At 47.4% G+C, this 19,743-nt stretch overlaps 1 protein-coding gene across 2 annotated transcripts in view; it reads left to right on the top strand.

Moving 5' to 3' along the window:
- The window catches only part of RRP7A (ribosomal RNA processing 7 homolog A), a 62,610-nt gene that overhangs the window by 24,778 nt on the left and 18,089 nt on the right, over positions 1–19,743 (top strand). For both annotated transcript variants that reach the window (XM_040408286.1, XM_040408287.1), the window contains exon 5: positions 14,568–14,665. In XM_040408286.1, the coding sequence (XP_040264220.1) occupies positions 14,568–14,665 (98 nt within the window). The remainder of the gene's footprint in view (positions 1–14,567; positions 14,666–19,743) is intronic.

Here is a 19,743-nt window from a genome sequence, read left to right as displayed (position 1 = left end):
CTCCGGTATCCCACCAGCCACTGGGTCACCTGCTGCCACCCTCCACCAGAGCACTACACTTCTGGGCAAGGAGTCAGAAGTCTGAAGAGCTGCATCTCTGCTGGTCCTGGAGTCGAGGGAGAAGACGGCAGGAGCAGATAAGTATTGCCTGCATCCCTGCCACCCCCTCCTTCCTCCCTCTCTCCATCCTCATTACTCCTGTGGCTGCCTGGGTGAGCTGCAGAGATAGGAGTCCTTCTGGGGGCACGTGGGGCTCTTTATTAGGGGCACATATTGCCTGCCTTATGGCATGCTATGCGCGGCACTTGCCGGCATCGCTCCTTTCCTTGCAGGGGACGCACCACAGAGTTCGGCGGTAGTACTCACTGCGGCAGCCACCGGCGGCGCTTTCCTCCCCAGGGACATTACTCCCCCGATACGCTGTGAGGATCGGGCCCTGGTGGCTACAGGGTCCATTTTTTTATCATACGGTGCGCGCACGCGCTCTTTTCGCGCCATTATGATGCCACCGGGGGGCGGAGCCTCGGTTCCGCTCTGGCGCTTCCTCCTCGCTGTGTACGGCCGTGCAGTTTCCGAACTCTCGCATGACTTCCCCTGCTCCTCTCCGCCGGAGGTCCTCTCTTCTGTTGCCTGAGTGGTGGGACATTTCAGACAACTGGTAGGAGATTTTCTAATTCTTATTTGTCAGCCATTATGCCTAATCCACTCCAGATGGACTTTGTCAGACCTTGCTGCTAAGCTAAAACAGGTGTAGAGATAAAGACTTTAAAAAGATGAGGGAGGTCTCTGGGGTCTCCCCTTAGTCTGCCATAGCCATTTCTTAGGCCCCACCGGGGTCCTGTGAGGTGTGCCTTCAGCCTTTTTTCTGTCGCCTGTGTCTTATGCCCTGCCCCTGGACAGGATCTCCTACTTCTCTTGCTCAGCCCAGTCCCCCCTCTGCATGACGCAATCGTGCCTCTCTGCGGAGACAGCGGTAACCATCTGGGCTTCCGACATGCCCAGGGCGGCCGCGGATCTGGCCTTAGTAGCCAAGGCAGCCACGTCCTTTATGGAGGGTAGGGCGGCTACCAATTCTGTGGCGCCCCCCACTCCATCTCCTCTCAGTGATTCTCACAGAGGATGCCTAGCCACTAAGAGGCAGCATGGGCGGCAGCATTCCTCCTCGGATGACTCCGCCCCCCCCCGCATAGGTCGCGTCCAGACGACTCTCCCTCTCTCTGGGAGTACAGGTCTTAGCCTTAGCCTTCCACCACGATTACTAACTTGGTGGCGGCTGTCCGTGACACCTTTTTTTTTTTTAAACTTTCAATTTTTATTGATTTTTCAACATAAGAAAATCAGACAGTAAATATGTCATTTGCATAAGCCAGAACAATGTTAAGATTTGCAAGTACAACTTTGACATTTATATTGTGATGTTACATATTTAAGCCAACAAAAGAATACCAGCTAATAAATGTCACTTGTATAATCCAGCAACTATCACTTAATATATGTTAAGCATATTGATGACATATACAACAAATTGTAACATAGTCAATTCAAGAACAAGACTAATAGATTGAATCCAGAACTTGTGATCCATTTCTAAGATATATTTTATTCTATACTTTAGTGTACCGCTATATATGCTTACCCTATACCGTAATCCATCCACCGTCCTCCATCCACCACTCTCTCCCGCTATGTATGTATACCACAGTATTAGTTCCTACAGAGCTACAGAGTGAATCTTAACTGCAAACGGGCATGAGCTCCACAATTCCCATCTTTTGTGAGCCCTTAAGCGTTCAGAGTAAGAATCTGCATATATATATTCATGTTGCATATACTGGTTAACTAGTGAGATCACATCAGGCACCTGAGGAGTAATGGGCAGCTTCCATGAGGTTGCAATAAGCTTCCTTGCAGCTGAGAGAATGCCCATCATTACCGGTCTATGGGAGTGAGGTAAATCTCCTATTCCGATGGATAACACAGCTAATGGGGGGTCGAGGGGGATCTGGAAGCCCGCCACTGTCGAGATAAGGTCAAAAATCTTCCTCCAAAAAGGGAGAATAATAGGGCATGACCACCACATATGTGATAAGCTTCCCTTTTCCCCACAATTCCTCCAGCAGTTTGAACTATATTCAGGATCCATGTGTGCTATGCGGGCTGGCGTCAAGTACCATCTAAGTTGTATTTTCCTATTTTGTTCAATGTGATTAATACATTTGGCAGTAGCTATCGTCCAGTGGAAAGCATCCCTCCACTCCCCGACCGACCAAGAGCTTTCAAATTCTTCTTCCCATTTCACCATAAAGTTAAGCTTTGTTTCTAAAGTAGGGTCAAGTGCATGATATGCAGTAGCAAGGCCTTTCCCCTGACCTGTCGTACCAGTAAAGTATTTACCAAAAGGGGTCGTTTCATTCATTGAAATAGTGGGAAGTCTCGTTCTGTGCAGCATATGCCTAACTTGTAGGTACTGATAAAAACAAGAGTTAGGTATATCATAATTCTGATGTAAGGTCTCAAATGTTTTCATAGTATCACCTTCATACAACTGATCCAGACGTGTGATACCTGCCTTCTCCCATTTATCTAAGGAGAGATCAGGGACCCCATATGTAAGCGCAACCAGTGGGATCTCAGATCTCTTAGGTGTGAAAAGCAACCCTTTCTCTATATAATTGGACCAGGTCCAAACTGCCGCTTGCATAGTCAAGAGAGGGGGTGTAGATTTAGGCGCTTCTAGGGAAATGGCGGCAAGAAAGCCTGGGAGAGAACCCAGTTTTGTGTAGGTGGATTCTAATTCATGCCATCTCTGTAGCGAGGAAGGCGCCCACCACTCTTTAGTCTGCTCAATAAGGTTCGCCTTATAATAACGAATGAGGTCCGGGACTCCAAGGCCCCCTTCTCTCAGTTTTGGGTATAGGGCTCGACGGTCCACCCTAGGTGCTTTGTTACCCCATATAAATTTTATAAGGTCCGACTGCAATATTTTTAATATTTTTTGTGGAATGATAAGAGGAATACATCTAAGTTTATAGAGGATCTTAGGAAGAATCATCATTTTGACCGCATTAATTCTGGCCAGCCATGACATAAACAGTTTAGAATACTCGGCATAGTCTGTTAGTAATTCTTTTCTCAGGGAGTCGAGATTGCTTCTCACCAAATTTTGTATACGAGGTGTTAATAGTATGCCCAGGTAAACTATGCCATCCTCTGCCCACTGAAATGGAGCTCTCGCTAGAATTTCCCTTTTGAGGGGTTCTTGGATCGCAAATGGGAGAATATGCGATTTTGTAACATTAAGTTTATAGAAGGAGGCTTGAGCATATTCATTTAAGACTTCCATAACGTTTGGGAGAGATATCTCTGGGTTCGTAAGTGATAACAGGACATCATCTGCGTATAATCCTATTTTGTGTGATGCATTACCCACATGTATACCTAAAATACCTGGGTCCAAGCGGATTCTTTCTGCCAGGGGCTCCATCACTAGCGCAAAAACCAACGGTGACAACGGGCAGCCTTGTCTGGTACCGTTCGTTATATCAAAGCTTTTGGAATAAAAGCCAGATGCTAAAACTCGAGCTGATGGGAGAGAGTATAGATTTAAGATAGCCGATAGAATAGGTCCCCGGATCCCAAAATGATTTAACACCTCCGTCAGAAACCCCCAGTGCACCCTATCGAAAGCTTTTTCAGCGTCAAGCGATATAAATATTGTGGGTGCACTGGAGGAATCCGCTATTTGGAGCAGATCAATTACTCTACGAGTTCCATCCCTACATTGGCGGCCAGGGATGAAACCAACTTGGTCAGTGGACACTAATTTAGGAAGAAGGGGCTGTAGCCTTAAGGCCAGTAGTTTAGAGAATAATTTTAAGTCATTATTTAATAAAGATATGGGTCGGAAATTTGCTGGAGTATCATGAGGTTTCCCTGGTTTAGGGATTGTTGTGATAATAGCACATAACATCTCTTTGGGTATAGCACCCGGAAGCAGAAATGTATTAAAAAGCCGCGTAATGTATGGTAACAAGTTTACTTTAAAGGATTTATAATAGTCCCCCGAAAAGCCATCTGGGCCTGGAGCTTTGTGCAGTTTTATGATTTAATAGCTATATCTACTTCTCGTTCTGAGAAGGGGGCATTGAGTAATTCCAAATCTTGGGAGGCAATACTTGGGAGAGATACTGATTTTAAGAAATTCTGTATGGTATGTGAGGTAGGTTGTGGGGTGCCATCGTCATTTTTCAAATTATAAAGGGAACTATAGTAATCCGCAAACGCATCCGCAATATCAATCGGGTGTGTAGTCATCCTTCCATTATTTTGCTTCATTGAGTCTATACGGGAGGCTACTTCCCTTTTTTTCAGCCTGCGGGCTAGCATAGCTCCGGCTCTATCTCCTAAGTGATACCATTTTGCCTTTGACCTGGTTAGGGCCTTTTCAAATTTGCAAAGCAAGAGAGAGCGTAATTGAAAGCGCAAGTCTGTGATTTGGGCTGATAGTGTATCTGTAGGTGTCTCCTTAAATCGCATTTCTGCCTCCACTATTTGAGCTAAAATATCTTGCATCCGTTTATCTCTTTGCTTTTTAAGTTTGGACGCAGTCTGAATGAAGAGGCCTCTCATGAAACTTTTATGGGCGCACCATAATGTGGAGACACTAATATCTGGCGTGTCATTAAGAACAAAATATTCGTCCAAAGCTTTAGAGAATATTTGGTGCCGATTCTCATCCCTCAGCAAAAATGAGTTAAGGCGCCAAAGCGGTGGGTTAGGATTAGGATAATTATCTGAGATGTGTAGGTAGATTGGAGCATGATCAGACCATGTAATATTACCTATTGCTGTGTGAGAGGTTTTATGAAGAAGGTCTTTGGAAATAAGGAAATAGTCGATTCTAGATTGGGAGATATGAACCTGGGACATAAAGGTATAATCCCTTTCTGTCGCATGTTGGTACCTCCATATATCATGTAGGGGAGTAGTTTTGAGAAGCTTACCCAACGCAGGCCGATGACCCCCCGTTTTCTTGGAACAATCCATCAAAGGATCAATGGGCAGGTTAAAATCCCCTCCTAGAATGATGGAACCCCTGGCAAAATTCAGCAACTTCTTAAAGAACCTCGTAAGGAAAGAAATTTGGTGAGAATTAGGTACATAGACATTAGCTATGGTGTATTCAGCATGATTGATAGAGCAAAGGAGAATAATATATCGTCCCGCCTGATCAATAATAGTTTGATGTGCTTTAAATTGGACCGAACGCCTAACTCCTATAAGAACCCCCGCTTTTTTAGCTTCTGCTGATGCAAAATAAAGATGCGGGTAGTGCCTATTTGAACACTTACCAACATCTTTGGTCAGCAAATGAGTTTCTTGAGCTAGCACTATATCACACTTAGTCTTATTCGCATCATTCCACAGTGCAGAGCGCTTGTAGGGGGAATTTAGCCCCTTTACATTTATAGACATTAGGTGTAGTACCATTGTGGGTTTGTGGGGACACGTGAGTACTTAGCGTTAAACTGGAGAGAACGGCGGATTTCAGACGGCGAGACGGACACAGCAGATTCGGGATCACATTGATTCTGGAAGAAACAACAGAAGTTAACGAGATCACAAAGTGAAACTAGGCAAACATGCCTATATTGGTACAAAAACCAAAGGAAAGCGCCCATGAGTTTTCAGGAGCGCAAAGGTTTTCAAATTAAACAGAAAGATCCTGACAGGATCACCTTAGTTTATAAGAACCATAAGTGATTTTGAGGTTAGAGTATTCAGAAAAGATAATAGATTTGGCATAGCAACTACAACAGTAGAAGTGTTACCCATTCCAGCCCACTTTATAGACAGAAAAGAAGGAATATTAGGCAGTTTATGTAAGGGTTAATGAAAGATCGAATATAGAATAGAAGGACGTAGATGTCCCAGTTTAGGATACATGAGAGTTCCCACATCATAAGAAAATTTTTATATTAGAAAATATTCATGTTATCTCCTCATCGGGTTGTTTAGGGGACAACCGATCATTCTTTCTTTTATTACTTTTCCCATGCCTGCCAGCTTGTGCAGTGGACCACGGGATCGGGGCTGGTATTACTGGAAAAGCCTGTAGATTTTGGACACTGCACCAATCTTCAATGGAGATCATGGGGTCTCCCAGTGCTGATAAAAGTTCCGTAAGGTCCTCATATCGACGGATAGAGAATCTTTTCCCCGCCACCGTGGTAGAGAGTCCAAACGGGAACATCCAGCGGTATAATATTTTCCTATTTCGCAGCAAATCTGTGAGAGGTTTCAGTTGTTTCCTTTTGTGCAGAGTTATAGGGGCAAGGTCTTGGAATAGCACAAGTTGGTGATCTTCAAAAGACCAAGAGGGGGATACCCTAGCCTTCCCCAGCATATCTTCCTTGACTCTGAAGTCCAGAAATCTACAAATAATGTCCCTGGGGGGATCATTAGGGTTAGGTATTGGTCTTAGTGCTCTGTGTGCTCTCTCAATTTCAATGGAGAGGGGGTAGTGGTCTCCTAATAAAGATATGGCAATCTGTTTCACCGTTGAAAGTAGAGATTCTGCAGTATACGTTTCAGGAAGGCCACGGATTCTTAAATTATTGCGCCTATTACGATTATCTTGGTCCTCCATTTGGATGTATATCTGGTTCAGATGATCTTGACATGTTTGAAAATGAGTGGCAACTTCTCTGGAATGATTGCAGAGTTCTGCTGTGGTGTCCTCTAAACTATCCACACGGTGACCAATATGGCGTAGGTCTTGTTTAATTTCTTGTAAATTCTGTGCTAGAGGCGACAGAGCATTGGTAAGGGTTTGCTGAAAAAAGTCCCTTGATAAAGGGAGATCCGTCTGTGCTGCAGCTTGTGGTTCATCCTGCAGTGTGTCACTTAAGGATAAAGGTTGATTCACATGAGCAGATGTTTCAGCATTTGCAGACGCTTTTGTAATAAATTTCTCTATTGCCTTTGCCATGCGGAGTTTTCTGAGGCATGTTAGGATCCCTAGAAACAGGTTGGCCGTATTTAACCATTGCAAAATAGGTGGTTTAAGTCCTTTAGAAGCTGGAGAAATCACTTAAAGATGCTATGCCTTTGCGTGCAGCATTTCCTCACATAAGCTATAAAGGTGTCCAGACAGGATAGATCATGATTAATGATCTGAAAACATTGAGCCTATGGCTCTAATACGTAGGATAGATAGACCCCCTCTCAACAGGTAAAAGGAGGGACATTTGAAAACATTAGGACTCAGTCCTCACAGTAAATCGATCCAGAGATAACTGGGGAGACCAGATGCTTTATGTGCTAGTGGCACTTCACCTTTAATGGCGCTGGGTCCTCTAGTATGAATTGAAAAGACACAGTACCTTCAATATGCAAAGCCTGAGGGGCAATGAACAGCAGGCCTCCTTTCACCTCAGAGGGCCTCAGCTCCGATCAATGCAGAGTAGGTCTCTAATCCTCCACCGGAGATGCTCCCTGTTAAGATGGCGCCGTACTTCAGGCGGCTCTGCCACGCGCTGCTAAAGTTCGGCACAACGGGACTCTCACTCCACACTGCGCAGGCTTCTTATTTGCAGCGGGATCCCATCCAGGGAAGCTCCGGTCTTTACCTCTCCCTGTAGTTATTCGCTGGGAGGTATGTAAAATCTATGTCCCGGCCTGTGTGTTAGATCCGGGTGCCGCCTGTTAACTAGGCCCCGATCACATCTCCGGTTCACCGGCACCTAGAGAGCTCCAGGTAGGGTCAAATCGCAGCTGGCAGGTTAAAGCCTTCCAAAATGAGGGATTTGTGGCAGTATAGGGCAGTTTCCTGACAGGATGGTGGTGGATGCAGGGTCAAGTGGACAGAGCTCCCTCACCACACGTCTCTTCCTGACCGCGGCTAGCCACGCCCCTGTCCGTGACACCTTTTAATGCCTGAGATGGTCTTTTTGCCTGTCCATGGGGACTTTTTCATGGTCATAGCTAAGGCCTGGAACCGCCCTCATCAAAGTTCTCTGCCACCAAACGCATGGCTGTGCTTTATCCTTTTCCTGAGCAGGTCTGGAGGGCTCCTGTTCAGGTCCTCCTGTCTCGAGGACCGCTCTTCCACCGAAATGTACGGTCTCTTCGTTTAACGGCGTGGCTGTTGAAACCTCCATCGTCTGCTTCCTCTCTGGAGGGTCTCAGGACTCCCGCAAGAAACCCTCCTTGAGCCCCAGCCTTCTGGACACCAGAGGGCGCAGTCAGCCCGTCCTGCTGCTCCCAGCAGGCTTCCGCATGAAGGGACGCTCCCACCCCTTGCGGTGGGGGGGGCGCCTACTCGCCTTTCAGCAGGTCTGGAGGGCTCCTGTTCAGGTCACCTGGGTGCTAGAAGTTGTATATTCCCCCAGAAGAACAAGGCACAGGTTTTTTATTCAAACCTGTTCGTGGTCCCACAGAAGGATGGATCGGTGCGGCCGATCATGGATATGAAGCTACTCGACAAGCTTCTGCGGGTGTGGAGTTAGAATGCCTATCGCAGAAAGTCAACAACGCTTCTGCGCTTCGCCATTAGCAACCAGATCTATCAGTTTGTCGCTCTTCCCTTCGGGTTAGCAACCGTCCCTCGGGTCTTTACCAAGATCCTTGCACCGCTCATGGAGCTTCTTCGCTCCAGGGGCATTACTTTTCTGCCTTATCTGGACTACTTTCTGATAAAGGCCCCCTCGCTTCCGCAGGCCGAGGACAGCGTCCGGATAACCGTTTGGACTCTGGAACGATTTGGTTGGCTGGTCAACTTTGGGGGGGTCCCAAAGTCATCTCTTCCTTTCTGGGTATGGTTCTGAATACCTCGGCTGCCAAGGTGTATCTTCCAGACTCCAGGTCCTCCCAGATCCAGGGGGCGGTGTCGCACCTGCTGCGCTCCCCATGCCTCTTTATTCGGGAGTGCATATGGGCCCTGGATCTTAGGATAGCCTCCTTCGAGGCCGTGCCATATGCCCAATTTCACACCCGTTCGCTTCAACGGGAGATCCTTTACCTCTGGGACAAGACCTCTCGGGGTCTGGACTCTCGAGTCCGCCTGTCTCTGCGGGTTCGGGCATCTCTTCCTCGGTGGCTGCCCCTTACGAATCTGACGTCGGGGAGATCCTTCTCCCGGTCTCTGGGACGTTCGTCTCCGCCGCTGCCAGTCTCCTGGGTTGGGGCGGCGTTCTCTGGTCCCTCGCTGTCCAGGGGGTTGGTCGGCGGCGGAGGCTCGCCTCCCGATCAACATCCTAGAGCTGAGAGTGATTTTTCACTCCCTCTCCCATTAGTCTACTCTCCTGGCCGGCCGGTGCGGATTCAGTCAGAAAGTGGGACCACAGTCGGGCAGAACTCGCGTTCCGATGTTGTCTGCGGTGTACATCCCGGGAGTTGACAACTGGGCAGCAGCAAAGTAGATCCAGGCGAGTGGTCTCTACATCCAGACGTATTCAAAGACGTCTGTCACCGGTTGGGCTGTCCGGATGTGGACTTGATGGCGTCCAGGCTCAACGTCCTGGTTCCGGTGTTCCTGGCTCACTATTGGGACCCGAAGGCGCACGGGGTGGACGCGCTGGTGTCTCCGTGGAAGGACTTCAGCCTCTTCTATGTCTTCCCTCCACTCCCTCCGCTTCCTCCACTACCGCGGGTTCTGCGCCAGACGCCCCATGGCCTCTTCCTGACAGATAAGATCTCCTGTCTCGAGGACCGCTCTTCCACCGAAATGTACGGTCTCTTCGTTTAACGGCGTGGCTGTTGAAACCTCCATCCTGAAAAAGAGGGGGTTTTCGGATTCTGTGGTTAGGACCAGGTTCAGGGCAAGGAAGCCGGCTTCCTCCAGGATTTACTACCAGTACCTGGAAGGCCTTCCTGCTGTTTGTGAGAATTTGGGGTTCCCTCCCCATCGTTTTTCCATTCTTTCTTTCCTTCAGTCCGGTCTTGAGCTGGGTCTATTTCTGAGCTCCCTGAAGGGCCAAGTTTCGGCCTTAGCAGTCTTTTTTTTCTGGGATCTCTCGCTCTCCTGGGTCCTGTGAAGACCTGTCTGCAGGGGGTGGTACCTTCGGGCCTTCTGTCCGTCCCCCCTTTGCTTCCAGGGGATCTCAAGTTAGTCCTCCGCGATCTCCAGGCAGCTCCCTTCGAACCTTTGAGGGAGGTCTCCCTGACTCTTCTTACATGGAAGGTGGTCTTCCTTGTGGTCTTATCTTCCATTGGACGAGTATCGGAGCTGGCCGCTCTTTCCTGCCAGGAGCCTTTCTGGTTTTTCATCAGGATAAAGTGGTACTCCGTCCTGTTCCATCCTTTTTGCCCTTCCATCTTAATGAGGATCTTGTTTTGCCCTTCTCCGGCAAATCCTAAGGAGCACGCTTTGTTCCCTGGATGTGGTCCGGGCCCTGAAGGTGTATCTGAAGGCTACTGCCTCCTTTTCGTTGTTCAGACTCCCTATTTGTGATTCCAGAGGGGCCTCGTAAGGGCCTGGCGGCCTCCACGGTCACTGGGGCGAGATGGATCCACTCGTCTTTCGCCGCGGCTTATCGCGATCGTGGCATGGTTCCCCCGTCGCAGATTACTGCTCACTCCACTAGGGTGGTTGGAGCTTCCTGGGCAAGGCGCAATTGTGCCTCTGCGTCTGTTGTGTAAGGCGGCTACTCTGTCGTCCTTACATACCTTTTCGAAGTTTTACCAGTTACGTTCGCTGGCCTCAGCTGATGCTGTCTTGGGCCGCAAGGTTTTGCAGGCTGTGGTTCCTGTCTGACAGTTGCACGTTCTTACTGGTGGTGTTGATGTTTTTTCCCACCCCATGGACTGCTTTAGGACGTCCCATGGTCTGTGTCCCCCAATGGAATGTACGAGAAAAGGAGATTTTTTTGTGAAACTCACCTGTAAAATCTTTTTCTCGTTGTTTCCATTGGGGGACACAGCTCCCGCCCATTCTGCTTGTTGCAGGAGGGGTTCTGTTATGTTGTTGGTTGGGCCTCTTGGCCTTGGTTTGATGGTTTCCATTATTGGATTCTTTTTCCTTCTCCTACTGCTTTTGCAACGCCTGAGTTTCTCCTGCTGGAGCCGGGGGGTATAGCCCGAGGAGGAGGAGCTCTTCATTTGCATAGTGTCCCTCCTACTAATACCTCTAAGCTATACCCATGGTCTGTGTCCCCCAATGGAAACAACGAGAAAAAGATTTTACAGGTGAGTTTCACAAAAAATCTCCTTTTTGAGAACTTCACAGGAATATGGGGGAGGTATATAAACGGCCACTAGTATCAGTTGGTAATGAAACACAGAACAGTTAATACATATAAAGCGACCCTCCTCATCCACATGTACCTCCCTTGATATAAAGGGAACATTTCTATGCACCAACACGCTCACCCCTCTCGATTGCGTGGAGTAGGAGGAATGAAACTTCTGCGCCACCCAAGCCTTATGAATAAGATGTGTTCTCTCAGAAGTGAGATGAGTTTCTGAGAGGCACAGAATTGCCGGTTGATACATTTGCAAGGCATAAAAGATGGCATTGCGTTTAGCAGGTTGGTTCAGCCCCCTCACATTCCAGGCAATTATTCTAAGGGTACCCATTTATGTTTTTAAACCATAGCAGTACAGGACCGTAAGCAGCCTCGCCCCGGTCATACACATAGAACCACTGGTGTCTAGTCAATAAGGTCTCACAGTCCCCCCCCCCCCCCCCCCCCCGCCCCCCCTTCCCAACCCATACACAACAAATAAAGACATTTCACATACACGTGAAGCCCTGGGGAAAATAATTTCCTGAACTTGGGGAATACAAACAAATATGCAATAGCAAACAAGGGGAACGTTAAATAAAAACTAGCAAGTGGCATACATTCCCGGCTATGCTAGCATATATCAAATCTCCCCCTTATAGTATAACACTCCTAACTGATGAAAAGGACATAGTGCAAACATTAATAAAGGCCGTCTCCAGTACTGGGCAAATCATTGACTCAAGCACTGTCTGCCCCCCACACCATTATGTGCAGGCATCTAACCAACAACATGACCCCGCATTTATCAACTGTCCATATAGACAAAAGGTAGAAGGTGATGGCATAATAACTTGTGGCAATCGGCAGATTAAGTGCCCTCCCTTAAATCCTTTTCAGTGGAGTCCAACCACTGACATGCCGCACCCGGATCCTCAAATAAGTGCATTTAATCTTTCGCCACGACTCGCAGTTTCGCAGGATATAGCGTGAAATATGGAAGCTGTAATAGTCGCAGTCTGCGTTTAACATCAATAAAAAGTGCACGCTTCTTTTGGACGTCAGGTGAGAAGTCAGGAAACAAAAAGATCCGGTTCCCATCAATAGACAAATCAGTGCAGTCTTTTGCTCCTCTCAAATTGGCATCCCGGTCACGAAAATGGAGGACTCTAAGCAATAAAGGGCACGGTGGTGCATCTGGTGGTGGTGGGGAGGGGGGGGGGGGGGGCGACGAAACGGCACCCTGTGTGCCCCTTTCCACAGCAAACAGAGGAGACAGCTTTTCCTTTCCTATTTTTTCTGTTAGCCACTTTTCCACAAATGTAACAGCATCTGTTCCTTCGGTACGTTCTGGCACACCAATCATGCGCACATTATTTCGCCGCAGCCTGTTTTCCAGCTCGCCAGTTTTGGAGATGAGCATGGTGACCTTGTGAATCACCCGCTGCATGTCCCTTTTAACTGGCGGCATTTGGTCTTCCAAAACACTCAAGCGGCCCGCCATTTCACTCATACGCTCTTTGACTTTCCTCATGTCTTGCCTTAGTAGCCCAATATCCTCTTTCAGGCCACACACATTGGTAGTAAGCGCAGTGATTGCATTATTGCATTGTAACACCGCTGGAAAGACATCCTTGATAGTAGGCTCAAGCGCAGAGGCGGCCATCCTGCCATTAAGATCACTGAGCTCAGAGTCCTCTGAAATGTTGTCATCTTGCGATGGAGGCACTGGAGGATTCCTCTTAACAGCGGCAGCGTAGGCGTTCAGGGCCGGCGCAGGATGAACAGATTCAGTGGTGTGAGAACTTTTCCAGTCGCGCTGCCACATCCAGCAGCTTCACTGACTGTCCGGCGCCATCTTGCCTTGCTGGGGTGGCTCTTTCACCGTCCTTTCCCTCCTTCTCTTTGGCCTTTTGACTGCGCATGGCGGAGCGGTACGGTAGCAGGACCCCAGGGGAAGCACTTTGTTGTATCGGTGAGCCGTTCCAGCCCCAGATGGACGAGGAGAAGAATGGATTACAGGATGTTCAGCCAGGAGCTCAGCTCTGCACGTCCTCCCACATCCCTAGTCAGGCCACGCCCCCCTGTTCAGCCAGGAGCTCAGCTCTGCACGTCCTCTCACATCCCTAGTCAGGCCACGCCCCCCTTTTCAGCCAGGAGCTCAGCTCTGCACGTCCTCCCACATCCCTAGTCAGGCCACGCCCCCTGTTCAGCCAGGAGCTCAGCTCTGCACGTCCTCCCACATCCCCAGTCAGGCCACGCCCCCCTGTTCAGCCAGGAGCTCAGCTCTGCACGTCCTCTCACATCCCTAGTCAGGCCACGCCCCCCTGTTCAGCCAGGAGCTCAGCTCTGCACGTCCTCCCACATCCCCAGTCAGGCCACGCCCCCCTGTTCAGCCAGGAGCTCAGCTCTGCACGTCCTCCCACATCCCCAGTCAGGCCACGCCCCCCTGTTCAGCCAGGAGCTCAGCTCTGCATGTCCTCTCACATCCCCAGTCAGGCCACGCCCCCCACACATTAGATGGTTGATTGTCCCCGCCGAAATCGGCAGGTTCAGCTGCCTTGAAAAGAAAAAATGCCGTTTGCTGTACAGGAAGCATGTTGCTGATCAGATGGACATATAGTTTTGTGGGAAAAGTCAGTAAAACGTGTTATTTGTTCATCTTTCTGAGCTCACTTGTACATTGGGGCCTTCTTATCGGTGATATCCCTCTGTATATCTGTATATACAAAGTTAAAGGGGTTATCCCATCTTAGACAATGGGGGCATATTGCTAGGATATGCCCCCATTGTCTGATAGGTGCGGGTCCCACCTCTGGGACCCGCACCTACAACGAGAACGGAGCCGGGGAGAGTTGTGGCTGGAGGACCACGGGTTTCCCAGAGTCCGTCCACAGCTCCCCGCCTCTCCCATTGAAGTGAATGGGAGCGCACCGCGCATGTGCGGCCAACGCTCCCATTCATTTCTATGGGGCCGAACGGAAATAGGCGAGCCAGCGCTCGGCTATTTTCAGCGGCTCCATAGAAATTAATGGAGGGCGGCTGCGCATGCACTGTGCGCCCTCCTCCACTTTCTCCGCTCCATTGTCCTTGTAGGTGCGGGTCCCAGCGGTGGGACCCGCACCTATCAGACAATGGGGGCATATCCTAGCGATATGCCCCCATTGTCTAAGATGGGATAACCCCTTTAACTGTCAGTCACTTTCTTTGAGAAATAGCGATGATATAAATATATAAATGACGCGTTTTGCTGAATATTTCCATAAAACTATATATCTGCTCCTCCTGCTCTATAACACTGCATTTGTTACCTATTCTGAGACTCTTTTTTTTTCCCCTCAGAGTGGATAGAGGATTATGAAAAGTCTTTTACTGATGTTGCTGCTCTTCAAGCTGCAATTGATCACTATATGCAGGAATATGATAAGAAAGAGGCAAAGGTAAAACAATTCTGATTAATAATGGTTTTATGTATCAATGGAGACATGGATTTTTTTTCATGATCTTTTTTGTTTTAATTCCTTAAAGGGGTTGTCTCACTTCGGCAAATAGCATTTATTATATAGAGTAAGTTAATACAAGGCACTTACTAATGTACTGTTTATTATCCATGTTGCCTCCTTTGCTGGCTGGATTCATTTTTCCATCACATTATACACTGCTTGTTTCCATGGTTACGGCCACCCTGCAGTCCAGAGCTGGTCATGCTTGTATGCTAGGAAAAGGGACCAGCATGTCTGGTGGCTGGGACAGCGGGAGCTCACATAGGCTGGTGCTTTTTCCTATAGTGTGCAAGCACGACCACCACTGCTGGATTACAGGGTGGTCGTAACCATGGAAACGAGCAGTGTATAATGTGATGGAAAAATGAATCCAGCCAGCAAAGGAAGAAATATGGACAATAACAGTACATTAGTAAGTGCCTTGTATTAGCATTTATTATGTATTATTTGCCGAAGTGAGACAACCCCTTTTAAATAGAACCTGTCATCTCTCTGGACTTGTTTAGTAACTGTATTCCCCACAAAACCACAATTTTAGTGCATATTTTCTATACAACTCAATGCTGAGCCATCCCTCTGTTATTCCTCCTAGAAACTGAAATACAAATAGACAATTGTGTTACCAGTGGTGGTGTGTCCCTGCAAATTGACCAATCAGTGCAGTCCAGACTGTAGGGCATGTCCTTTTGATAAGGGAAATGGTAACACTCAATTATCTGTTTGTTCATAAATTTCTAGGAGTGACAGAGGAACAGTTAAAACACACAATTATAAGAAAAGATGGTGTAGAACTATTTAATGAAGAATACAAGAATTTGCTAAAATAGGCATATCAGAAGAGGTGATGGTCCTCTTTAATGACCAGACCTCTTTTGTCACTTAAAGGAGTTTTTTAGTTACTACAAGTTAGGTCCAACCATTGGATTGCCAAATGATCTGCAGAATAGAGGTCCTGTAACCTTCCCCCTCCCCGGTCCTGATTGATGATGTCTAAGAGACTGCCGAAGATACAGAGTACAGGCATGACCTACCGTCCCATCAGGATTGTGGGGTTCTCAGTGTTCGGAAGTTCACCAATCACTTAGGTTTTCCCTGTTAGGGGATAACTTTTAGTAACTGGAATACCCCTTTTAGTCATCCTTGCACTATTTGTCATGATTTAGCTCCTCTGCACTATAAAGACAGCTCTAATAGAAAAAGTTATTTTTGGGGTGCCATAGTCCGTCGACTTAATTTTTTTTTATTTTTGTGATAAATGGTTGGGTTGACTTTCTTTTTTTATTTTTTGTATTGTCTGACGTGGATTTGAACCTGTGATAGCTTGTACAATTATTTTAGGGATGAACAAATTGATTCATACAAAGTGATTCATTTGTCTGTACGAAATTTGGGGGAGATTTATGAAAACTGGCTGGTTCCTATAAGCAATTAAATCAGACCAGTTCCTTCCCTGAAGTTGATGCCAGCACAGGGAAGGAACACTATACCGGCACTGCGCATGCGCGAGCTCTCGCATCGCGAGATTACGGCAATCTAACTGTGACGAAAGGAGGAGATTCGGAGGACATAGGCGGTGCTGGGCTCCTTCACAGGGGAGCGTGGCTGGGCACCAGGAAGGTTAGTGCAGCCCCTTGGGCTCCTTACAAAGCTCATTTACATATCTCTAAAATAATTTTTTTAACAAAATAAAAGGACACAGCCCTATAGGACAGGTATATTGCGGACATGCTAGCGGCGATCTAGCCATGCATGTCCGCAGCTCTATAACCGAAAACGAGGTGACAGAATCCCTTTAAATCCCAGCACCGTATAGCTACGGCGTGCGCATCTGGCAGGAGCAGCGCCCACCCGATCAGCGACAGGGGTCCTGCAGTCACCAATGGCTGACCGTGAGGTATCTTTGTCGGGTCCCCGCGCTGCTTTCCATGGAAGCCTGTGAGACCCAGCCCCCTGGGTCTCACAGGCAAGCAGGTTGTAAGTGTATTACCATGTAATACACTTTACTGCCAATGCATTACAATACAGATGTCAAAAATGAAAAAATATGGCTCTCGGAACGTTGTAACACGAAAACAAGATTTTATGCTATTCAAAGATTCTTTCACTGTGTAAAACTTAACAAAAATAAAAATAATACATTAGGTATCGCCGCGTCCGTAACAACCTGCTCTATAAAAATATCACATGATTTTTTCTGTCAGGTAAACACTGTAAAAATAAATAAAAACTATGCCAGAACAGTAATTTTTTTTGTCACCTTGCCGTATAAAATGCATGATATCCAAAAGTCATATATACCCCAAAATTATACGAATGAAAATTTCACCTCATTCCGCAAAAAATGAACCCCCCCCCACACAAGACAATCACTCAAAAAATAAAAACCAATGGCGCCCATAAACCAATCCATCAAAATCTGCGCTGCAAAAGCCATATAGCGCTCCTTCCTTTGTGTCCTGCCATGAGCCCCCACAGCAGTTTACCACAACATATGGGGTGTTGCTGTATACAGGAGAAAATGGTTAACAAATTATAGTGTGCTTTTTCTCCTGTTACCCCTTGTGAAAATGAAATATTTGGGGCTAAAGCAACATTTTATTAAAAAAAATTAAACTTTTCGTTTTCACAGCCAAGCGTTTTACGGAATTTGGAAACACTTAGGGGGTCAAAGTGCTCAGTACACCCTTTAATATATTCTTTGAGTGGTGTAGTTTCCAAAATAGGGCCACTTTTTGAGGGTTTCCACTGTAGGGGTACGTCAGGGTCTTTTCCCCAGTCGTCTCCATGACACCAAGTCCTGAGATTGACTTCCTTCTGATTGGACAGGAAAAACAGAGCGGTTAAAAACCCCACCCCTCCCTCCATCGCCAGTGTTTTTCCTGTCCCATCAGGAAAAACTCTAGCGGGCTCACCTGGTCTTTCTTTCAGGCCGAGGTCGGATCGGCAGGGCAGCTCTCCCTCCTCCTCCGGGTTAGGCCTGGGCTCGGGCGCATCGCGATATTTTTCCCTGCGAAGATCCCCTCTGCGGCGGTCTAGGGGGACTTAATGCAGAGGGGAAAAGAAGATTACGGCGGATCGGAACGGAGATGTGTCCCGGCCGGCCGGCAGGCGGGTGACATCAGACGCCAGGGGTGGAGCAGAGCGCCCTGACGTCATCAACATGCGCCGCAGGTCCTGGAAGGCCAAAGGAAACTATAAAAACCCACAGGACCTGCAGAATGGGGCCCTGCACAGCGCGGCTTGTTCCTTTTAGGAGTGCGCCCCTGGAAGCGGTCGGGAGTCAAGATGAGTACCCCCCTCACGCCGGGCTCTGGAACCGAGCCTGCAACAAATCCAGGGACTGTGAGTAGCCTGCTCTCAGGCACATGTTTATATAATGCTGGTTTGGTCTGCTCATCCTTCCCTCCCTTACCTTTCAGGGAGAAAAGGATTCAGCTAGTACCACTAAGAAAACCAGAAAATGTGGTATCTGCTGTAAACGACTGTCCAATACAGGGTCTAAACCCCTTTGTAAAGAATGCACATCCAGTGTCGTTAAATCCGAATCTTCCAGCTTCCTTGAAGATATTAGGAAAGTAGTTAAAGAGGAGGTTCAGCTGGCCTTAACATCTAAGGAACCAACACCCCCAAAAATTACTCCTCCTCAAGACACCCGCAGCAATCGGTTACTTATCTCTGACTCTGACTCCGAGGGCCTGGCAGTTTCGGACTCTGAGTCAGTACGAAAACAATTCGCATCCTCAGATGAAGATGGTGAATACAAACGATTTTTGTTAAATTCAGATGACATTGACGAGCTTATCAGAGCTATTAGAGCTACCATTCAGATGGAAATGCCGAAGACACCTAGGTCAACACAACAAGAGATTTTCGGGGGCCTAGGAGAAAGGAAGAACGCGGTTTTCCCAGTACCAGCTAGTGTCCAGAAGTTGATATGTTCTAAGTGGGAAAAGCCAGACAAAGGATCCTTTATTCCAAGGGGGATTAAAAGGCGTTACCCGTTTAGCCCAGATGACTGCACTGACTGGGAAACCAGTAGCTAAGGTAGCTAAACATACAGCTCTTCCCTTTTGAGGATTCAGCACAACTAAAAAATCCGCTAGATAGGAAAGCAAAGTCTCTTAAGAAAGACCTGGGAGACAACAGCGGCCCTTCTCAAACCAGGAGTAGCTTCAACTTGCGTAGCCAGAACATTAAACTTATGGCTAGAACAACTAGAAATCCATCTAGTCAATAAAACACCACGCGACCAAATATTGGAGAGCTTGCCCCTATTAAAGATGGCAACCTCTTTTTTAGCAGATGCAGCAGCAGAGTCTGTCAAACTGTCCGTCCGGACAGCTGTTTTCTCCAATACGGCGAGACGGGCCTTATGGCTTAAAGCTTGGTCGGGAGACATTATTTCCAAAAATAAATTAATTGCGCTCCCCTTCCACGGTCAATACGTCTTTGGAGAGGACCTTGACAAAATCCTAGAGAACGCTACTAATAAAAAAAAAAGGGGGATTCCCGGAGGAAAGATACCAACAAAAAAGGCAGTTTTTTTCGTGACCGACACTATCAACCCGAAAATAAGAAAGATAAAGGGAAGTTTGGAAGGTGGAGCTATGCAAAGGGAGGCAGGGGAAGAAATTTCCTTTTCAACCCGAATCGAGCAGAATCCTCCTCCACCAATACCAAACAATGACGCCATACCAGGGAGCGCATAACAAACAGTGCATGGATATTAAATATTGTAGAAGAGGGTTACAGAATAGAGCTGCTCTCTCCCCCTCCACAAAAATTTGTTATCACTTCCCTTCCTACATGTCAAATTGGTACCTTAAAAAACTACATCAAAGATTTGTTAAGCTTGGCCGCAATAGAACCTGTCCCAGAAGACCAGATAGGACTAGGATTCTATTCCGTCTCTTTATTATAAAAAAAACCGAATGGGAAATCCAGAGTGATAATAAACTTAAAATACTTAAACAGATTTGTCAAGTACCAAAAATTCAAAATGGAAACTCTAAAGT

This window comes from Bufo bufo, chromosome 9, assembly GCF_905171765.1.
Source record: "Bufo bufo chromosome 9, aBufBuf1.1, whole genome shotgun sequence".
In the NCBI taxonomy this organism is placed as follows: domain Eukaryota; kingdom Metazoa; phylum Chordata; class Amphibia; order Anura; family Bufonidae; genus Bufo; species Bufo bufo.
This window is presented reverse-complemented; position numbering and strand designations above follow the sequence as displayed.